The 21205-nt window shown below is 48.8% G+C and overlaps 1 protein-coding gene across 2 annotated transcripts in view; it reads left to right on the top strand.

Annotated features, from left to right (window-relative positions):
- LOC140469212 (probable voltage-dependent N-type calcium channel subunit alpha-1B) overlaps positions 1–21205 on the top strand; it is a 624066-nt gene that overhangs the window by 245125 nt on the left and 357736 nt on the right. For both annotated transcript variants that reach the window (XM_072565528.1, XM_072565527.1), the window contains exon 6: positions 14490–14665. In XM_072565528.1, the coding sequence (XP_072421629.1) occupies positions 14490–14665 (176 nt within the window). The remainder of the gene's footprint in view (positions 1–14489; positions 14666–21205) is intronic.

Here is a 21205-nt window from a genome sequence, read left to right as displayed (position 1 = left end):
GGGCCTTCCCCAACAGGCCTGCCCCCCACCACAGCTGCAACCGAGGAACTGCCCAGGACTTGCCGGAGGCCTACTTTCCACCACTGCTGTTGCCTGAGGCCTGCCTCTACATCTGCTACCTGGGACTCAATTTTGGGGCTGCCTGGGACTTGCCTTGGGGACCCTCCCCAACAGGTCTGCCCCACACCGCTTCGACCGAGGGCCTACCTGGGACTCGCCTGAGGCCTGCCTCCACCGCTGTTGTCACCTGAGGCAGGTCTCCACCTTCGCTGCTTGGGGCTCTCCCTGCGACCTCCACCACTGCCGCTGCCAGAGGACCGACTCCACCACCGGCAGCAGAGGATGGCGAGCCCGAAGGTCGCGGGGCCCAGCCGCACCTACGCCGGGGTAGCCGCTGCCTTAGGCTCGGCTGGCCCAGCCCCGGCTGCAAACCACACCCCCTTCAGGCACCTGACCAAACGCCTGGGGGTCAAGGCCTATCCCCACCCCAATATGAGCATCGAGGCCTGCAGCAAGGCTATGGCTAGTGTGGTCGGCCCACTGGCCATAGTCGCTGCGGCCCGGATGTACGGGAAGGCCGTATTTTTCCTAAAGACCGAGCAGGCGGTCCACCTGGCCGTGGAGAGGGGGCTCGCTGTGGGCGGGACGCATTTGCCCGTCGACCCTCTGGAGGTCACGGCCCAGAGGGTCGTGATCTCCAACGTCCCGCCCTTTATTGCCAGCGAGCTCCTTCTCCCCCACCTCACCACCTTGGGGGAGATCCGGTCAGGGATCCAGCCGCTCCTGCTCGGTCTGAAGGACCCCGCCCTCCGGCACATCTACTCCTTCCGTCGCCAGGTGTTTATTTGCCTGGCCCGGGAGGAGGTCACGGAGGGCTCCTTTACCCTCCTCCACGAGGGCGCGGCCTACCGTGCCTTCTGGACGGCGGACGGCGTGCGGTGCCACCTGTGCCGCGAGGTGGGGCACATTAGAAGAAACTGCCCCACCCAGAAGGCCGCCCAGCCCTCGCCAACGGCTGACGGTGGTGCCGCCGCACCCACTCCCCCTCCCCCAAAGTCAACACCACAGGCCCCGGCACCGGGGCCTGAGCCGGAGGCTTCCGATCCTCCAGCCTCCGGCAGGGAGGGGGGTAAGCGTCCAGCCGGCCGGAAGGCGCTCAGGAAGGCGCGACGCGTCAGGCCCGCCCACGGGGAGACCACCCTATCCCCATCCCCGACACCCAGCCCACGACCTGCCCCGCCCCGGCATGACGATGCCCCTGCGGCCGTGCCAGCGTCGCCCCGGCGCGGGAACCCTGACCCCCAAACCCCCGGACCCGTACCCGACCCTGACCCCACGGACCCCAAGTCTACCCCCCGCCCCGATGGAGAAACCCCTGGGGCTGCGACACCTGCCCCAGGCCCTGCAACACCTGGCCCCGGGGACCCCGAGCCTGAGCCCCGCCCTGGCACTAACCTGGGGGGGACCACTGCTGCCCAATCTCCTGCAGCCACCGTGTCTCCGGGCCCCGGAGAGGGAACTGGGCCCCTGCCCCGCCCGCCGTCACCTGATAAACCAGGGGCGGGGCAGGAAGTGACACGGCTGACTCTCCCCACCCTGGCCACGCCCCCTGCCTTCCCCCAGCCAATCGTATTCCGGGAAAGGCTGGGGGGAGGGGCCTCAGGCCCCATGACCACCAAGGCGGGCGGGGAGGGAAAGGCCCATAAATCCCCCCCTGTCTCTCTGGGGAAGAGGGGCTGGCCCTTGGAGGGGAGAGACAGTCCTGCAGCGCGCCGGCGGCGCTGCCCCTCTCCGGGGGACGGACCCACCAACGATCCCGCACCGCGGCCTGACCTGCCCAACAACGACGACGAGGGCCGTGGTGCGGGCGTCGACAAAGGACCCTTTACTGGGTCGCCGAGCGGCGGAGGGGAGGTAGGTGTTATCCCCGCTCCTCCCTCCCAGACTGTTTTTCCGGGAGCCTTGGCCCTGGGGGACGATCTTTTCCTGGGGGATGACCTTTTCCCCGAGGAGCCAGGCGTCCCGGTGTCGGGAGGAGAGCGGGGCCCCGAGCCTCCGCCGCCCGACGACCCGAACTCGGGGCGTTCCGGGACGGGGTGCGCCGAGGAAGGTACCGCCGGTGACCCTGGGGGTGGGGTCGCCGGGGGTTCGAGGCCTGTTGGCGGCGCCGGACCAGCCCCCATCCTCTCGGTGGGGGAGGGGTCGGCGACCGAGGGCGACCTCCCGGAGGAGGGTTCGGGATCGGTGGCGGACACCGGGGACGACGCGGACTCCGTCTGCAGTGACGTTTTTGAGTCCCAGGTGCCCCCCGCCGATCTCCCCCTCATCCCCCTCGAGGAACTCCGGGAATTTGTCGAGGAAACTCGAGGTCGCCGGGATAGAGCCCAACTGGCGCTCGACCGCTGGAGCTCTTATGAAAAAGTTTATTGGTCGGCCCACGCTGCTCGCCAGGCGCCTGGGCTCGACGTCAACGAGCGAAAGCGAGTCAGGAACTTCCTGGGGGCACTCCTGGTGAGGGCGAGGGACTCCTGTGCCCCTCCCTCGTCCTCCCAGTAATTGTATTTGTTTTTAACTGTACTGGTGGTGGTAGCACAATGCTTCCGACATGGAGACTACTATAGCCAGCCTCAACATCAACGGCAGCAGGGAGTCACAGCGCAGATTCCAGACCCTCTCGGTCCTTCGGGACGGGAGGTATGCGGTGTGCTTCCTGCAAGAAACCCACACTACCCCGGGAGACGAAGCCACCTGGCTCCTGGAGTGGCGAGGGGGGGTCTACATGAGTCACCTCACCCGCAGATCTGGTGGGGTGGCTATCCTGTTGGCCCCGCATTTTCAGCCCGAGATCTTGGGGGTCAGGGAGCCGGTGCCAGGCCGTTTGCTTCACCTGACGGTTCGGCTGGGGGGCGCGGTGCTTCACTTGGTGAACGTATACGCTCCCCTGGCCGGGCCGAGGCAAGCGAGCTTCTTCGAAGAACTGTCCGCTCATCTGGCTTCCATCGACGAGAACCAGTGCGTCGTCCTCGGGGGAGATTTTAACTGCGTCCTCGAGGGCAGGGACCACGGCGGTACCCGCACTGGCTGCGCGTCGGGGAAGAGGTTGGGGGACTTGGTCAAGTCCTTCGACCTGGTGGACGTCTGGCGGACTCTCCATCCCGACTCCATCGCCTTCACCTTCGTGAGGCCTGGGGTCGGAGCGTCCAGAATCGACCGCCTGTACGTTTCGCGGGCGTACGCCTCCTGTTTTCCGAAGGCCTCCACGCGGCAGGTGTCGTGCACGGACCATCACCTGGTGTGGGCGGAACTCCTTCCGTTCGGCGCCAGGCTCGGCTCCGCGTACTGGCACTTTAACAACCTGCTGCTGGAGGACGAGCGGTTCCGGGACTCGTTTCGTCGTTTCTGGGCTGGCTGGAGAAGGAAGCGGGGAAGCTTCCCCTCCCTGAGGCTATGGTGGGACGTGGGCAAGGCTCACGTCCGCGTCTTCTGTCAGGAGTACGCGAGGGGGTCGACCAAGAGGCGGAAATCCAGGATCGCGGAGTTGGAGAGGGAGATGCTCGACCTGGAGTCACGCCTCGGTCAGCCCGACGCGGACCCGGCCCTGCGCGGGGTGTACGAAGAGAAGAAGGCCGCGCTCCGGGACCTGCAGCTCGTCGGGGCTCGGGGCGCGTACGTGAGGTCGCGGATCCAGCTCCTGCAGGACCTGGACCGCGGCTCCCCCTTCTTCTACTCGCTGGAAAAAAGGCGCGGCACCCGTCAGCAGCTCCTTGTGCTGCTGGCCGACGACGGGTCCCTCGTCTCGGATCCGGAGGGCGTCAGGGCCCACGTCCGAAACTATTACACGGCTCTGTTCTCTCCGGATCCGTCCAGCGAGGACGCTCGCAGAGTTCTGTGGGAGGACCTGCCGCAGCTCAGCCCGGAGGACGCCGGAAGGCTCGACGCTCCCGTCACCTTAGAGGAGCTGACCGGCGCCCTCGACCGGCTCTCGAGGGGCAAAACCCCGGGGCTGGACGGGCTGACTGTGGAGTTCTTCAGGGCGTTCTGGGACGTCCTGGGGAACGACTACGCACAGGTCCTGGGGGAGTGTCTAAATGCCGGACAGCTGCCCCTTTCTTGGCGCAGGGCGGTCATCGTCCTGCTGCCGAAGAAGGGGGACCTTCGTTCTTTGAAGAACTGGCGTCCGGTCTCCCTCCTCAGCACGGACTACAAAATCTTCGCCAGGGTGTTGTCTTCTCGCCTGGCTTCCGTGCTGGCCCACATGATTCACCCGGACCAGTCCTACACGGTCCCGGGCCGGAGGATACACGACAACGTCCACCTGGTCCGGGACCTGATCCATTTCTGTCGACGGGCTGGTCTGCCGAGCGCCTTCCTGTCCCTCGACCAGGAGAAGGCGTTCGACAGGGTCGATCACGAGTACCTGCTCGGGACTCTGCGGGCGTTCGGGTTCGGGACGCGGTTCGTCGCCCGGATCCGACTTTTGTACGCCGCCGCAGAGTGTCTGGTTAAAGTTAACGGGTCCCTGACGGCGCCCCTTCGCTTCGGGAGAGGAGTGCGTCAAGGCTGCCCCCTGTCCGGCCAGCTGTATTCCCTGTGCGTGGAGCCTTTCCTGCGCCTCTTGCGGAGGAGGTTGTCGGGGCTGGTTCTGCGCGGCGCGGGCACGGGGGTGGTCCTCTCGGCCTACGCCGACGACGTGCTCCTCACTTTCACCGACCCGGCTGACCTGGGGAGGATGCGCGAGTGCCAGGCCGTGTACTCTGCGGCGTCTTCCGCCAGGATCAACTGGGCCAAGTGTTCCGGACTACTGGTCGGCCCGTGGCGGGTGGACTCTCTGCCGGAGGAGTTACGGGGGTTCAGCTGGAGTACCACCCATCTCCTCTACCTGGGGGTCTACCTCAGCCCGGCTGAGGAATCCTGGCCGGCCAACTGGCAGGAGCTGGAGGCCAAAGTCTCGGCTCGCCTAGGCCGCTGGACAGGACTGCTCCGAGTGCTATCTTACAGGAGTCGAGTGCTGGTCATAAACCAGCTGGTGGCCGCCATGCTGTGGTACTGGCTGGTCACTTTTTGGTCCCTCCTCCTGGCTTTGTCGCTGACATCCAGAGAACATTAGTCGACTTCTTCTGCGACAAAAAGATGCACTGGGTCACCGCACGTTCTGAGTCTCCCTATTGAGGACAGTCAGTCACTGGTGTGCGTCCGCACCCAGGTCGCGACGTTCCGCCTTCAGACCTTGCGGCGATACCTTTACGTCGAGCCTCCTCCTAGGTGGTGCGCCCTGGTGACGTATTTTTTCCGCCAGGTGCGTAACCTCAACTACGACACGCAGCTCCTGTTCGTCGACCGCGACGGGTTGGGGGTCGCCCTCAAGGTGCTGCCTGTCTTTTACCAGGACCTGATCACTGTTTGGAATATGGTCGAATCGCGTCGCGCCTACCCTCCGGCTGGAGTAGCGGCTGTCGTCAGGGAGCCGTTGCTCAGGAATCCGCTCCTCCGTACTCGCGGGTTCGAGTGGCTGTCGGAGGGGAGGGCCGTGGCGGCGAGGGCGACCAGGGTCGGGGACGTGCTGGGTGCCGGGGGCCTGGGCTGGACGCTGCCGCAGGACATAGCTCGCAGGGCAGCGGTAGACATCCGGTACGTGGCCACCGCCATCCGACGCCTTAAAACGGCGGTGCTCGGACCCGACGTAGTGCACCGGTTGGAGGACGCTCAGGTGTGCGGTGGGATCCCGTCCGTGCTCACCCCAGCCCGAACGGAATTTCACATTGGCCCCAAGGTCCCGTACTTCCCGCGGGAGCCTGTGCCCCACAACCTGAGCCGCCTCCGGAATTTTAATTTGGTTTCCTTCAAAGATATCAAAAGGAAGGCCCTGTTCTGTGGCGCTGTGGAGTCCGTGGACCATGTATATATTGGGTGTGAGGGTTTGCACTCCCTTTTTGATTTTCTGAAAAACCACCTCCTCTGCTTTTGGTTGCAATTCAGTCCCACGCTTCTGATCTTCGGGCACCCCGTACGAGGGGGGAGGGCAGGTCCCAAGACCTCCTCGTGGGTCTGCTCCTGGGCCTGGCCAAACTGGCCATCAACAGGTCCAGGCAGCGGGCCGTGGAGGGGGTCATTAGGGCCGACTGCCTGCCCCTCTTCGGGGGTTATGTTAGAGCCCGGGTGTCCTTGGAGAAAGAGCACGCGGTTTCCACCAACACCCTGGAGTTGTTCAGGGAGAGGTGGGCGCCGCAGGGAGTGGAGTGCATTATTTCTTCCCTCCAACTCTATTTTGATTTAGTCCCTACCCTCCCCATCACTGTTTTGATCACACAGCATCGCCCTGTGGTTTGAAGGGCACGGCTTGTCACTGGCCACTCGGGTGTTTTTTCCTAAAGATTCGTGCACTTTGTGTCTTTCACTGTGTCGCACACCTGCGCGCACACACACACGCACACCATGAAAAAAAAAGAAAAAAAAATAGACTGCTGCTGCACACCGTCCACCTCTTCTCCCTCATCCACCGTCCGGACACGCCTTGGTGTGCCTATTTGCCACCGGGCGGTGGGGATCCCCAGTGGAGGGCTCTCTACGCGGGAGTCCTCCCCCTTTCTCTCGGGGATCTGGGGTGGAGGGTGCTGCACGTAGCAGTCCCCTGCAGCCACAGATTGCGGTGGTTCACGGACTCCCAGCCCAACTGCTTGTTCTGTGGCGCCGTGGAGTCCGTGGACCATGTATATATTGGGTGTGGGCGTTTGCACTCCCTTTTTGATTTTCTGAAAAACCTCCCCCTCTCCTTTTGGTTGCACTTCAGTCCCACGCTCCTGATCTTCGGGCACTGAGTACAGAGGAGGGAGGGCAGGTCTGAAGACCACGTCGTGGGTCTGCTCCTGGGCCTGGCCAAACTGTCCATCAACAGTCGCGGGAGGGGGTTGCTAGGGCCGATTGCCTGCCCCTCTTCCAGGGTTATGTTAGGGCATGGGTGTCCTTGGAGAAGGAGCATGTGGTGTCCACCAACACCCTGGAGTCGTTCAGGGAGAGGTGGGCGCCGCAGGGAGTGGAGTGTATTATTTCCCTGTCCAATTCTATTTTCATTTAAACCATACCCTCCCCTTCACTGTTTTGATCACATAGCATTGCCCCTTGATGTGAAGGGCAGTGCTTGTCAATGGCCACTCGGGTGTTTTTCCTATCTTCCTGGTGGTGGCAATTGAATAAAGATTCGTGCACTTTGTGTCCTTCACTGTGTTATACACCTGCACACACACACCATGGGTGCTGGGGAATAAAAATAAGCACTACTGCACTTAGGCGGTAGTGTGGGGGTTAAATAAAAGGAGAAAAAAAAATATAAAAAAATAAACAGGAGATCTTACGTTAGAGCCCGGGTGTCAAAGAAAAAAAAAAGATTTGTGCACTTTGTGTCTCTCACTGTGTCTCACTCCTGTTTGTGCGTGTGCGCACACACACACACAAACGCCATGGGTGCTGGGGAAAAAATAAGCACTACCGCAGTTAGATGGTAGTGTGGCGGTTATATAATTAAAAGAAAAGAGGGCAAAAAAATAAATAAATAGAAGTGTTGTTTAAAAAACAAACCCAGAGCTGTGTGGCTACTGGCATGACCAAGCAGTCTAAGGTAATGCTTTTAGGTTCCAAACTCTAAGGAGGTACTGGTTCAGATCCTAACGTTGCCACTTGTGCGGATAGCTTATTTCTGTGGTTATGTCAGAGCCCAGATGTCCCTGGAAAAGGAGCACCAACACCCTTGAGGTTTTCAGGGAAAGGTGGGCATTGCAGAGAGTAGAATGCATTATTTCTCCCTCCAACTCTGTTTTGATTTAATCCCTGCCCTCCCCTTCACTGTTTGATCATGCAACATCGCCCTCTTAGAAGGGCATTGCTTGTCACTGGCCACTTGGATGTTTCCTTTCTTCCTGGTGGTAGAAATTGAATAAAGATTTGTACACCATTGTCTTTCACTGTGTCTCATACCTACACACACACAACATGGGTGCTGGGGAAAATATAAACACTACCGCAGTTGCAGTTAGATGGTAGTGGGGATCTTATAGAGAGAGAGAAAAAAAAATAACCATTTTTGTGTCTCACACCTGCACACACAAAAAAAATAGCATAACCAGGAGATGTTAGGCGGTAGTGCGGGGGAAAATGGTATTAAAAAAATACCCAGGAGATAGAAAAAAAGAAAAGAAAAATAAATAAACAGGGGATTCTGAATCTCCTCAGAAAAAAAATGTAACCAGGAAATTAACTTGCAACTGCCCATAAGATTGTCAGAGCTTCAGACATAGGAGCAGAAATTAGGCCATTCAGCCCATTGAGTCTGCTCTGCCATTCAGTCATGGCCGATAAGTTTCTCAACCCCATTCTCCTGCTTTCTCCCCATAACCTTCGATCCCTTGATACTCAAGAACTTATAACCAAGACTCTGAGCTGGCTGGCTACAGTCAGTGTAACTGTGCACATGTACTTGGTGACGAGATATCAGCCTCTATGCAGTTACTCCAGCAGTGATGAGAGTGGGAGTTGAACCCACACGTGCAGAGTCCAATGGATTAGTGGTAAAAAGACCAGGCCCCATTGGGGTGGAATTAATTGAGAAAGATTCCCGTAGATTGGCTCAACATTTTTCGATTAGAAAATGGTTGCCTCAGTGAAGTTCTAGTGAAATGCCCAGGTGTATTTCAGGAAGGGCTTGGGACTATTGAAGGGGCCAAAGCCACTTTATTTGTTGACCAGGAAGCAAATCCGAGAATTTTGCAAGGCCACCCAGTGATATTTGCCTTGCAGGCAAAGGTAATGGCTAGAGAGCGAAGGAATTATCAAACCAGTGCAGGTTGCGGAATTGGTAGCACCAGTCATACAGATTGAGAAGCCTGATGGCTCAGTTTGCCTTTGTGTTTCTTACAGCTGGATAATTACAGAATCCCTCACCTAAAGGACTTGTATGGCAAAGTTGGTGGGAGGACTATCCTTTTTGAAGCTGGACATAAGCCATGCCTACCTGTATTTGTGACCAGATGAGGATTCCCAGAAGTACACCATAATTAACATCCATAAGGATTTACATCAATATACAAGGCTGCCATTTCAGGTATCAGCCAGCACCCTTTTCCAGTGGACCACTGAGAGCATTTTGCAAGGGCTACCCCAGGTTGCCATTTATCTTGATGATGTTCTAATAACAGGGAAGACCAATAAAGTGAACTTGGAGAACTTGGGCATAGTGCTTAAACATTTCTCCCAGGTGGGCATATGCCTTAGATGGGAAAAATGCGAGTTCCATTTGCCTTAAGTGACCTCCTGGGTTACAGAGATGACAAAACCGGGTTACACCTGTTGGAAAATAAAATGAGAATGACCAAAAGAGCCCTGGCTCCCACATGTGTACCGGAGCTGAGGTCTTTCCTAGGGCTAGTGAATTATTACGGAAAATTAATTTGTAACCTGGCCTCCATCCTGGCACCTTACACCTGTTATAGGAAAAGGGTCAGCCTTGGAAATGGTCGTGTAGCCAAGAAGTAGCCTTTTAGAGAAGTGAAAAAGCAGCTATTATCATCTAAGGTGTTGGCCTACTACGATCCGAAGCAAGATGTGGTGCTGGCATGCAATGCCTCCCTGTACAGTATTGGATTGGTGTTTGCTCATGGTGACTCAATGGAGAGGAACACCCAATAGCATATGTTTCCTGGACATTGGTTGATGCTGAATGCAAATATGTCCAGATAGAGGGGGAGGATTTGATGGTCGTCTTTGGTGTGAGGAAGTTCCACCAGTACCTTTGTCATAGTTACTGATCACAACCCTCTGCTAGGGCTGCTGAAGGTAGACAAGGCGGTGCCGCCCATAGCTTCTGTTAGAATTCAGCATTGGGCTCTTACTCTCAGTGCATTCAAGTACAAATTGGAACACCATCCAGGAAGCCAATTGGCTAATGCAGATGCCTTGAGTCGCTTCCCACTGGCAGATACTCCAATGTTAGTGCCTCCCCTGGAAGAGTCCATTTTGGTTTTAAACTTCCTGGACACCCTTCCAATTACTGCTGACAATATCTGACTGTGGGACACCAAAAGATCCTGTCCTAGTGAAATGAAAACAGCTGGTGGCACTAGGGGAAACAGAAGGGCCATCTCAAACAGGGTTGAAACCTTTTTGAACCTGGTGAGACCAGATCACCATATAGGACGGCATATTGGTGAGCAAGAGTGATTATCCTGAGTAAAGGTCGCCACCAGATACTGGCTGAACTCCACCAGGCTCATCCAGGGGTTTCTAAAATGAAGATGCTGGCAAGAAGTTATGTCTGGTGGCCAGGGTTGGATGCTAACACAGCTGTATTGGTAGGGCAGTACCGACAGTGCCATCATGGACAGAAATTGCCACCAGCAGCAACCCCACATTCGTGGGAATGTCCAGGAAAACTGTGAACTTGGTTGCTTGTCGACTATGCCAGTCCTTTCATGGGCTCAATGTTCCTGGTCATTGTGGATGCCCATTTAAAGTGGTTGGATGTGCATAGAGTTCATTCGGGAAACTCAGGATGAGGATTGAGAAGCCAAGAGCATCGTTTTCTATACATGGTCTCCCGGAAATATTGGTTATAGACGATGGGACATCATTTACCAGCAGGGAGTTTGAGTATTTCCTGAAGTCAAATGGCATTTGGCACTTAGGAACATCTCAATACCATCCATTGGTAATGATCTAGGGGAAAGAGCAGTCCAAACATTGAAGGCAGCTTTAAAGAAGCAGCCTACAGTATCACTTGATACAAAACTGTCCTGGTTCCAGTTCAAATATAGGGCCACCCCTCATGTAATAACATGAATAGTTTCAGTAGAGTTGTTGATAGGAAGAAGACACTAAACCAGGTTAAACCTGATATTCCCAGACCTGAGGGGCAAGGTGAAACGGCATCCAGAACGTCAATGCTGGCCACTTGCCTCCTCTGAGCGCGAGAGACAATTTAATTCAGGAGATCGAGTTTGGTGCCAGAGCCATAGAATGTCCCTGTACAAATGCGAGGTGAAGTTGATGTGAGGTCAGGTCCCATGACATACAAAGTTCGGGGAGATGATACAAACAGGTGGATCATCTGAAAGCTGTTACCACACAAACGGGGCAGGAGCAAAACAATACCTGGCCCCTCAGATCCACCAGAAGGTTTGTCAGAAGCTGTAGCTTCTCCCCCTCCATCAAATGTCGAATAAAGCTCAGAGTCTGAGATGGAGGCAACCTTGATACTGTTACCACAGGAAACAGAGGAGGAAACTCTCCCGAGACCCTGTAGATGCAACAGATGAGCTATGGCCGTGTACATGTCGCCCATGTCAGAGTCTGAGTCAGAGGAACTGGACCTGGGGCAAAAACATTAGAAGATAGGAGAAAGACCAGGCCTCCATCCCTGGACTTAGTGGGTGAAGGGTGTAGTGATTGGAACTGGCTGGATCTTGTTGATTACGGGATCTTTGATTGGGGTTGTTAATCCGGGCCAGTTAGGAAAACCTGGCTGACCAACATAAGCAGGAGATGAAGGGCACGACTTGTCACTGGCCACTCGGGTGTTTCCTTTCTTCCTGGTAGTGGAAATTGAATAAAGATTTATAACCAGGAAATTCCCTCCAAAGAGTATTCCACTTCTTCCCACCACAAAGTCCCTGAAAACATGCATCCAGATCTGGTCTTTATTTGCAGAAACGTGCACAATGTCTGCCATGGCTAAACTCTTAAAAACCCGCAATAATCTAGCACTTCCCAAATTCCATAGGGACTCAGGTTTAGAAAAGAAAAGAAAAAAACATAAGCAGGTGGTTAGAATCTCCTCAGTTCGGGGGACTGACTCTGAGCTGGCTGGCTACAGCTTGTGTACAATGCACTAGTAAATAAAGAGTGACTTGATGATGGGATACCAGCCTCTGCAGTTATTTCACATGTTGAAGTACACATTGAGTTGGGGACGAAAATGCTTTTAAAAGTTCAAAAGTAGCTATACCAACCTCAGAGTTAAAAGATGAACTGAGCTATGCTTCCAGACTTTGTTGTAACAACATGTTGGCATGACATTTTCTCACCTGGATCTATTCCTGCTGCCTGCAGTTGCTTACTACATTATCAAGAAAGAGGCAAGAATTATTGAGGGTCCTGCAATATATTGGAGTGATGTAACTGTCATGGTTGAATTGCTGTCAGTGTATAAAGGGTGTGTGCTTGTTGCTGAGAGTCCTGTAACAGAGCTAAGTAGTTGCGGGAAACCATATGAATTGATAGTGATTGAAAGAGATCGTTGGCAGTGAGTGATGAGAATGCACAAAATGGATTAGGTTAATGGTGCAGTTGATGACAGGAAATGTCATTGATCATCATAAATCATCAGATTGTTACATTTCTTCCTTTGCTGCATCCATATTCTCGGAGTAACTTTCCTAGTCCTGGCCTGGGTCTTTACCTCTTCCCATTGATCCCTGCTGCTCTCTCCCTGGGTACAGAATGCCTCTCCTTCTTTCCACCACTTGCACCAGTGCCTTCAGTGTTGCTATGTAAGCTTGGTGATCACTGTCTGGCATGTTCTGCCATTTCTTGTAGTTTGCATCCACTTTTCAAAAATCTACCACCATCTTCTGCAGCCACAATGCACCTTCTCTTTAAAAGGTGTTAGCTCCATTTAAGTAGCTTTAGTTACTCACAATAGAGCCTCCCCCTCACCCCACCCACCCCCCACAGTCTGCGCAGTCAGCGAACGTTGTAGATACCATGGGCTGCATGTAGGCATTATTTTAAAGGAGCAGGTGGCATCATTGTCTGCACAGAAACACCGAGACATGGGCTAATCACATGCAGAAATATTCATTCCTGTTCTCAGAGTTAAGCTAATTTAACATTACCAACGCTCCCCACCCACCGCCACCATTCCCAGTTGTTTCATTCAATTCCAAAATCTACTGCAAAAGGTATTCATTAATCACTAATTTGCCATTACTGTCTGAATGGGATTTAAATGGAGATATATCCTGTTTTCTATCTCATTGTTCCCCTTTCAAAATAAATCCTCACTCTTCAAAAACAGGCAGCTGCTGCCTTTCTCTTCTTACAGCTTGACTTCCCCTGACAATGCATTGTTTTTATTTTTTATTCCCTTGCCACTCACTATACCAGTGAACTACCAGAAGAGAATTCTGCTGTTCCAACACTTGATGAAATATTTGCTCTCCGAATTTAACACGTTTACAGTGAAAGGACTGTGTTTTTGATTTGATTAGGTCCTGTATTTGTTTGTGAAGGCTCCATGTGCAGGAACAACTGTTCCATTGGATTCTAGTTTTGAAACCAGCAACAATGGCACAAATGCTCTGCTTCCTGCTTTTTTAAAAAAATATTCATTCATGGAAAGAGGGCATCACTGGCTAGGCCAGCATTTATTATCCATCCCTAATTGGCCAGACGTCAGTTAAGAGTCAGCCACATTGCTGTGGGTCTGGAGTCACATGTAGGCCAGACCAGATCAGGACAGCAGTTTGGTCCCCTAAAGATCATTGGTGAACCAGATGGGTTTTTTTCTGACAATTAACAATGGATTCATGGTCATCATTAGACACTTGATTCCAAGTATTGAATCTTGAAATCTTAATTTTGATTCTGGAATTCTAATTCAAGGTGTTTAAAATTGAATTCAAATGCCACTGTCTACTGTGGCAGAATTTGAACCCAGGTTGCTGGAATCTTATCTGCATTCCTGGATAAACAGTTCAGCAGTAATACCACTGGGCCATCACAGTGGTATTTCTGAGTAAAATATCTACGTATTGTAATGAATTGGATTGGGAACGTAATTGCTGATGATTCATCTAGATGTATGTTAGATGCAGAAGTATCTGCCAAAGACTCTCAAAACCTTAGTTGAGATCTGTATGTGTCAGTCACTCCCCAGAAAAGTACACATTGTGGTCTTATGAGGGTTGTGAGCTCTGTATGAACTTTCCTATAGCATTTCTTATGAGTATTGATACTTTTGGACATTTTGAACCTTTCTCTAAAACTAATAAAGTTTACTAGATCCTTTCACGTTTGGATCATGTATCCTATTACCGTCCCTACACAGAATAAGTTCCTTTTATATGAAGCTATAGTGTTGTACTGATGATAGACCAATGTGTTATATCATGCAATGAGAGATAATAGCTCATACAAGCAGTTTCTTACTCGTTGGCAGCTTTTTGTATTTTCTTGGAAACTGGGGGCTGTGACAGCAAGGGAAGGAAAACTAACAATTGCAGCAAGCTCTCTTCAACCTTTATTGCTGTCTCCTGTTGAGTAGGTTAGAACAAGATTGGAACATATCAGCTGGGGAACTGTGTTTGGTAGTACAGCCAGGGGCACAGACAGAAAATAACATACCTTAAAAAAGTAAAAAATTAAAGTAATTCTAGCATTGTAATGTTCACTGGTTTGTAAAATTTGACCATGAACTGAAACAGTTTGCTTCTGTTTGTATCTAGGTGAGCCAGTGACAGATTTTCCATGTGGCTCTCGGACATGTCCAAATGGAACGGATTGTAGAGGATACTGGACTGGACCCAACTATGGAATTACAAATTTTGACAATATCTTATTTGCTGTGCTCACTGTCTTCCAATGCATCACCATGGAAGGGTGGACAGATATTCTGTACAATGTAAGTACAATTTAACCATTTACTTCACAGTTTTACGAGTGGTAGCCATTGTGGTTGCTAAGGTGACCTACTGTTGTCTTGTGCCAGCATGGTCTGTGGACTGAGATAGGATTGTGTCTGGAGATGTCCATCAGGACAAGAAAAATGAAAATTGAGTATACATGGGAAAATATTGGTTTGAAATTGATCTTTCAGATGTAGGACTGTAGCCAGTCTATTCCTGGTGCCCAGGTAAATATTGAAGATCCCCCTTATCAAATCAAAGGACTGCCTACTTAGCCCCATAGAGTTATAAAGATGTACAGCACAGAAACAAATGCTTCGGGTCCAACTCATCCATGCCGACCAGATATTCCACATCAATCTAGTCCCATTTTAGAATTAGAATTAGAATCCCTATAGTATGGAAACAGGCCCTTTGGCCCAATAAGTCCACACCGATCTTTCGAAGAGTAACCCACCCAGACCCATTCACCTACCCTATATTCACCCCTGACTAATAACCTACACTATGTGCAACTTAGCATGGCCAATTCATCTGACCTGCACATCTTTGGAATGTGGGAAGAAACTGGAGCATCCAGAGGAAGCTCACGCAGATACGGGCAGAACATTAAAAACTCCATACAGACAGTTACGTGAGACTGGAATTGAACCCAGGTCTCTGGTGCTGTGAGGCATTTAACCAATAACCTTCTAAACCCTTCCTATTCATATATCCATCCAGATGCCTTTTAAATGTTTTAATTGTTCCAGCCTCCACAACCTTTTTGGTCAGCTCATTCTATAAACGCACCACCTTCTGCATGAAAAAGTTGCTCTTAGGGTCCGTTTAAATCTTTTCCCTCTCACCTTAAACCTATGTCCTCTAGTTTTGGACTTCTCCACCCTGGAGAAAAGACCTTGTCTATTTACCCTATTCATGTCCCTTATTATTTTATAAACTTCTATAAGGTTACCCATCAGCGTCTGATTCTCCAGGGAAAACAGCCCTAGCCTATTCAGCCTCTCCTAGTGGCTCAAACCCTCTAACCCTGGCAACATAATTAGAAATCTTTTTTGAGCCTTCTCAAGTTTCATAACATTTTTACTAGCAAGGAGACCAGTAGTGAATGCAGTATTCTATTTTGGTGTCCTGACTGATATTCCTTTCTCAAGAACCTGTTGGAGATTGGATTAAATGGTTTTTGATCACTTGGCCATTTGTGAGCCGTTGCTGTCATAGAAGGACATGGGGATGTTGTTTACTAAACTACAGTCATTGAAATCACCAACAATTCATGATGTTTTGAATTTTGAAACATACTGCATGACCAGGTGCAAACAGAAATTGTAAGTCTTTTTGTTCAACCAGACTAGATAAATTAAAGAATTCATAACCAATCTTGTAAAACCTGACCTTGAATAACAATCCAGCTATCAGTTCTGTTAATGACCATAATATTATGCTAGAGGGCAAAAAATCAATCCCTTCATTATAGTTGTTATTAAGCTGTTCATAAGCACCAAGTCACTCATACACTTGATATACAGCCACAGGCAATTAAAATGAATGCCTAATAATTTTGTTTCATAATATGTTTTTCTATTTATACTGTGATGCAAAACTATGTATCATCCATTTTTATATATCATTTGCTTACCAGTCAATAAGCTAAAAAAGATAGTTTTAAAGATTCTCTTAAACCTTTAGAAATGTTTATATCTTAAACATAAAAACATCCAATCTGCTGGGAAAAGCCTGAAATGTTAAAAGAAATGCAAGTTGAGACTTTTGCTTTTAGGATATTTGCTTTGTTCTCTTTTGATGTTGCAAACTAAAATTAAGATAAAGTATGTTAAAAAGAGGTTGTTTTGCTATAAGGGGAGTAAAGGATTGCTAGAAGTAAGGGGTACAATGGTTTTGTGCCAAAGGGAATGGAAAGCTTTGAGGTGAAGATAATGTAAAGACCCTTAGTTTGAGTACAGCTAGGGTGAAAGAAAAAGAAGGTTCTGATATTGTTTGAACATTAGGAGAAACAGAAAAGGGAAGTTCAGAAAGCATCACATATGGTATGGGTGACTAGAGAGATAACATTTAGCAATATTTGTTGGCATTCACCTAAATAGTAGCCAGCAATGCAAAAGATGACCATCTTTTAATTTCTGTTACTGTCTGGTATTTGCATGGGGAAATTATCAAGCATTGCATCATATTCACACCTTCCTGCATCTTGATTCTGACAAACGTGCAAGACAAATTCCCAGCTCGGTGAACAGAACCACAACAGTGTATTCCGAAGGTTTTGGAGGGGTGCCATTGCTGTGTAATCTTAAAATACCTGTGTAACAGGTAAATCTTTTAGTGATTATAGTGTTTATGTAGATATTAATTGAAGAAATCAATCAACAGCTGAATGGCATTGTCATCGCAAGGCATTTTTGAAACAACTTTGCAGACATTAGATGTCTTGAAAATCAGTTCATCTCAGATATAACAAAACAAAGAACTGTGGGTGCTGGAAGTCTGAAACAAAAACAAATGTGTTTTCTGCAGGTCTGGCAACATTTGTGGAAAGAAAGCAGAGTTAATGTTTCAGGTCTGGTGACCATTCTGCTGAAAAAAAAAACATTCTCTCCATAGACGTTGCTAGACCAGCTGAATTTCTCTAACAATTTCTGTTTTTGTTTCATCTCTTCTACAGTTGTCTATATTACCTGCTTACTCAAATTGCTATTGAAAAATTATTGATCTTCCTCTTTTGACCCTTTGCTATTAATCTGCAGATGCTTTCTTGATTTTACTTGGTAAAAGGGTTTGTACAGTCACCAAAATTTATTGCAGTGAGAGCATTCCATTTGTGTATTGTACTGAAATATGATAATAACAGGTACACCCTTGTGCTGGCACTAACTGTAATGTGCATCATGTGTTGCCAATAAATCTTTTACATAACTGCTGTGCTTGGAGAAATGGCAGTTGGAAATTTACATCAAATAGCAGGAATGACATTTGTGGCATGTCAGCAGCTTAAGATGCTCAATTACCTTGTGCACTTTTTGCCTTTCTAGGCAGCACACATGGAGTAATGAAGAAGACCTGTGCCCTAAAAACAGGGTTTTTTTAATATAAGTAATAGACTCCACAAATATTACTGGGCCAAATAATCAGAAATGTCCCAGTATTGATTACTAGCATGTTTTAAATTGGCTGGAATCACCATTGACCGTAATTAGAGTACTTTTGGTTATGGCTCCAGGGAACTATACCAGATTGTGTGAACTGACTTGAATGAGTGTTGGGTTGAATTGGGTTCAGTTATGCTGAACCTGATTGTTAAGCCACGAGGAACAACTGACTGTTCATTTCTGTAATTCCTGTACAATGCCACACAGTTCACTGAACATGTCTCAGTATTTCACCACTTAATATACATTTGGCTTTCATTTTTGATTCACTCAAATTGGTTAACTTCACCATATTATGTTCTATCTGCAATGTGCTTGCCACTCACCTACTTTGGCTACGTTCCTCTGCCGTCTCTTTGAATCTTATTCACCGCTTGCTATCTAATGTATTGTCAGCAAACTTGGATATGTTATGCTCAGTTTCCTCATATACGTTATAAACATAGTTCTTGTGATTTTTTTTATTGGTGTAAGCCTTGACAATATTCAAGATGGAAGTAATGAGTTATGACACTTCCAAGCTTTGTGCGATGATTCCTGAATTATTCCAAAGCTAAGACCTTCTCCAAACATGGCCTTGGAAAGCTATAGTAACTGATCATTAGGTGTGGATAGAATCGAGGAAGCACCAGTTATGGTTCCAAATAACATTTCATAGAATCCCTACAGTGTGGAAACAGGCCCTTCAGCCCAACAAGTCCACACCAACCCTCCAAACAGTAACCCACCCAGATCCATTCCCCCTAACTAATGCACCTAACCTACACACCCCTGAACTGCATGGGCAATGTAGAACATAGAACATAGAACAGTACAGCACAGGACAGGCCCTTCAGCCTATGATGTTGTGCCGACCATTGATCCTCATGTATGCACCCTCAAATTTTTGTGACCATATGCATGTCTAGCAGTCTCTTAAAGTCCCCAATGACCTTGCTTCCACAACTGCTGCTGGCAGTACATTCCATGCTCTCACAACTCTCTGTGTAAAGAACCCGCCTCTGACATCCCCTCTATACTTTCCTCCAACCAGCTTAAAACTATGACCCCTCATGTTAGCCATTTCTGCCCTGGGAAATAGTCTCTGGTTATCGACTCTATCTATGCTCTCATTATCTTGTATACCTTAATTAGGTCCCCTCTCCTCCTCCTTTTCTCCAATGATAAAAGACTAAGCTCAGTCAACCTCTCTTCATAAGATAAGCCCTCCAGTCCAGGCAGCATCCTGGTAAACCTCCTCTGAACCCTCTCCAAAGCATCCACATCTTTTCTATAATAGGGCGACCAGAACTGAACGCAGTATTCCAAGTGCAGTCTAACCAAAATTTTATAGAGCTGCAACAAAATCTCATGACTCTTAAACTCAATCCCCTGTTAATGAAAGCCAAAACACCATATGCTTTCTTAACAACCCTGTCCACTTGGGTGGCCATTTTAAGGGATCTATGTACCTGCACACCAAGATCCCTCTGTTCCTCCACACTGCTAAGAATCCTATCCTTAATCCTGTATTCAGCTTTCAAATTCGATCTTCCAAAATGTATCATCTCACATTTATCCAGGTTGAACTCCATCTGCCACCTCTCAGCCCATCTCTGCATCCTGTCAATGTCCAGGCTGCAGCATGGCCAATTCACCTAACCTGCACATATTTGGATTGTGGGAAGAAACCAGAGGAAACCCACACAGACACAGGGAAAACACGCAAACTCCACATAGACAGTTGCCCAAGCTGGAGTTGAACCCATATCCCTAGCACTGTGAGGCTGCAGTGCTAACCATTGAGCCACCATGCATTGTAATTTAGTTTGGGAGTAGGTGAATGATATGGAGAGAGAAGAACTGTATGTATTATTCAGAGTTTCCTCAGTATACCAGAAAACCTAGGGTGCTACATTCTTGATTTTCTTTGCAGTCATACTTGCCTGTGAAAACAGACAGAAGAATGGTTATTTTACATTTAGAAATTGTGAGGTAAAATTGTCAGTATTTAATTCTATATTGAATTCACTCTACTCACTAAACTGCAGGCCTGGAAATTTCTTGGTCTTAAAATTCTTATCCTTATTTCCAAAAGCTTCCATCACCTCAGACTTAACATTTCTTATAACCTTCTACCCAGCCCAACAAACCTCCATGATTTTTGCTTCATCCAATCTGACCCCTTGTACATGCTGATTTTCTTACTCCTACAATGCTGGCAATTCCTTTTGCTGCCTCAGCCATAAGCTCTGGAGTTTCTTCTTGTATTTTTGTGCTGCTTTGTTTCATTCCTTCTTTAAGACATGCATTAAAATGTATCCCTGTGACCAAGCATGTGGACATGTGTACAACTTTCGCTTTAGATCTCTACTTATTTGTTTTGTAGTCAAACTTTGTGGATAACATTCCTGTGAAGTGTCTTGCAAAGTTTTACTATGCTAATGTGCTATATAACAACTTACATTTATATTGTGTCCTTAAAATAATGCTTTTGTGAACTGCTTTGATTGTTTTATTATGAAGCAGGCCAATGATCCAGAATTTAAGGAGCATCTTAGAGGAGGACAGAGAGGTAGAGAGATCTAGAGAGGGAATTCCAGAGATTAAGAACAAGGTAATTTAAAGCACAGTCACCAACAGAAGAGCAATTAAAATGTATGGTGTCAAAGAGGCCAGAATTAGAGGATTGTAAATATCTATGAGGACTGTGATCTGGAGATAAGCAGGGGCAAGGCAGTTTAAGAATTTGAAAACATTAAAGACAATTTTAAAATCACAGTGTTGGTTGACAAGAGTTAATATTACTCAGTTCAATGTGCATATGGATGCTGAGTGAATGGGACTTAGAATAATGATGATGGGGAAAGTAGAGGTTTGGGTGACTGAAAGCATGTGAAAGGTAAAATGTGAAAGGCCAGTAAGATCACATTGGCTTAGTCAAATCTTGATGTAACAATGTCATAACTTTGAATGCAAGTCATTGCTTTTAGAAAAGTATATGTTCTGTCACTGTTATGATGAATGGAATGGTATGTACCCACAGTGGATGCGCAATATAGTTGCAGTATTACAAGTATATGGTATAAAAGAACTGTCTACCAGCTTTTAAAGGACTGAATGTTTTCTAAAAAAATCTACTCATGATTTAGTGTTTAATTATTTTGGTGCATGCTTCATTTTAATTTCTATTATAAAGTTCACTCAATGAAATTATTGATATTCTTCCTACATTAAAAAGAATCGACTTGTCAAAATGAATTATTGGAGGTTTGGAACAATTGTGAGACAATATTACATCATGAACAGTGTTATTTATTTATAAGGAGAATCCTGTTACAATATCTGAATAACATGACACCCACGCAAGGAAAATACACTGTAAGTGTCTGA

This window comes from Chiloscyllium punctatum, chromosome 49 (genome assembly GCF_047496795.1).
Source record: "Chiloscyllium punctatum isolate Juve2018m chromosome 49, sChiPun1.3, whole genome shotgun sequence".
NCBI classification, from domain to species: domain Eukaryota; kingdom Metazoa; phylum Chordata; class Chondrichthyes; order Orectolobiformes; family Hemiscylliidae; genus Chiloscyllium; species Chiloscyllium punctatum.
The sequence above is the reverse complement of the archived record's forward strand: the minus strand, read 5'-3'. Positions and strand labels throughout refer to the sequence as shown.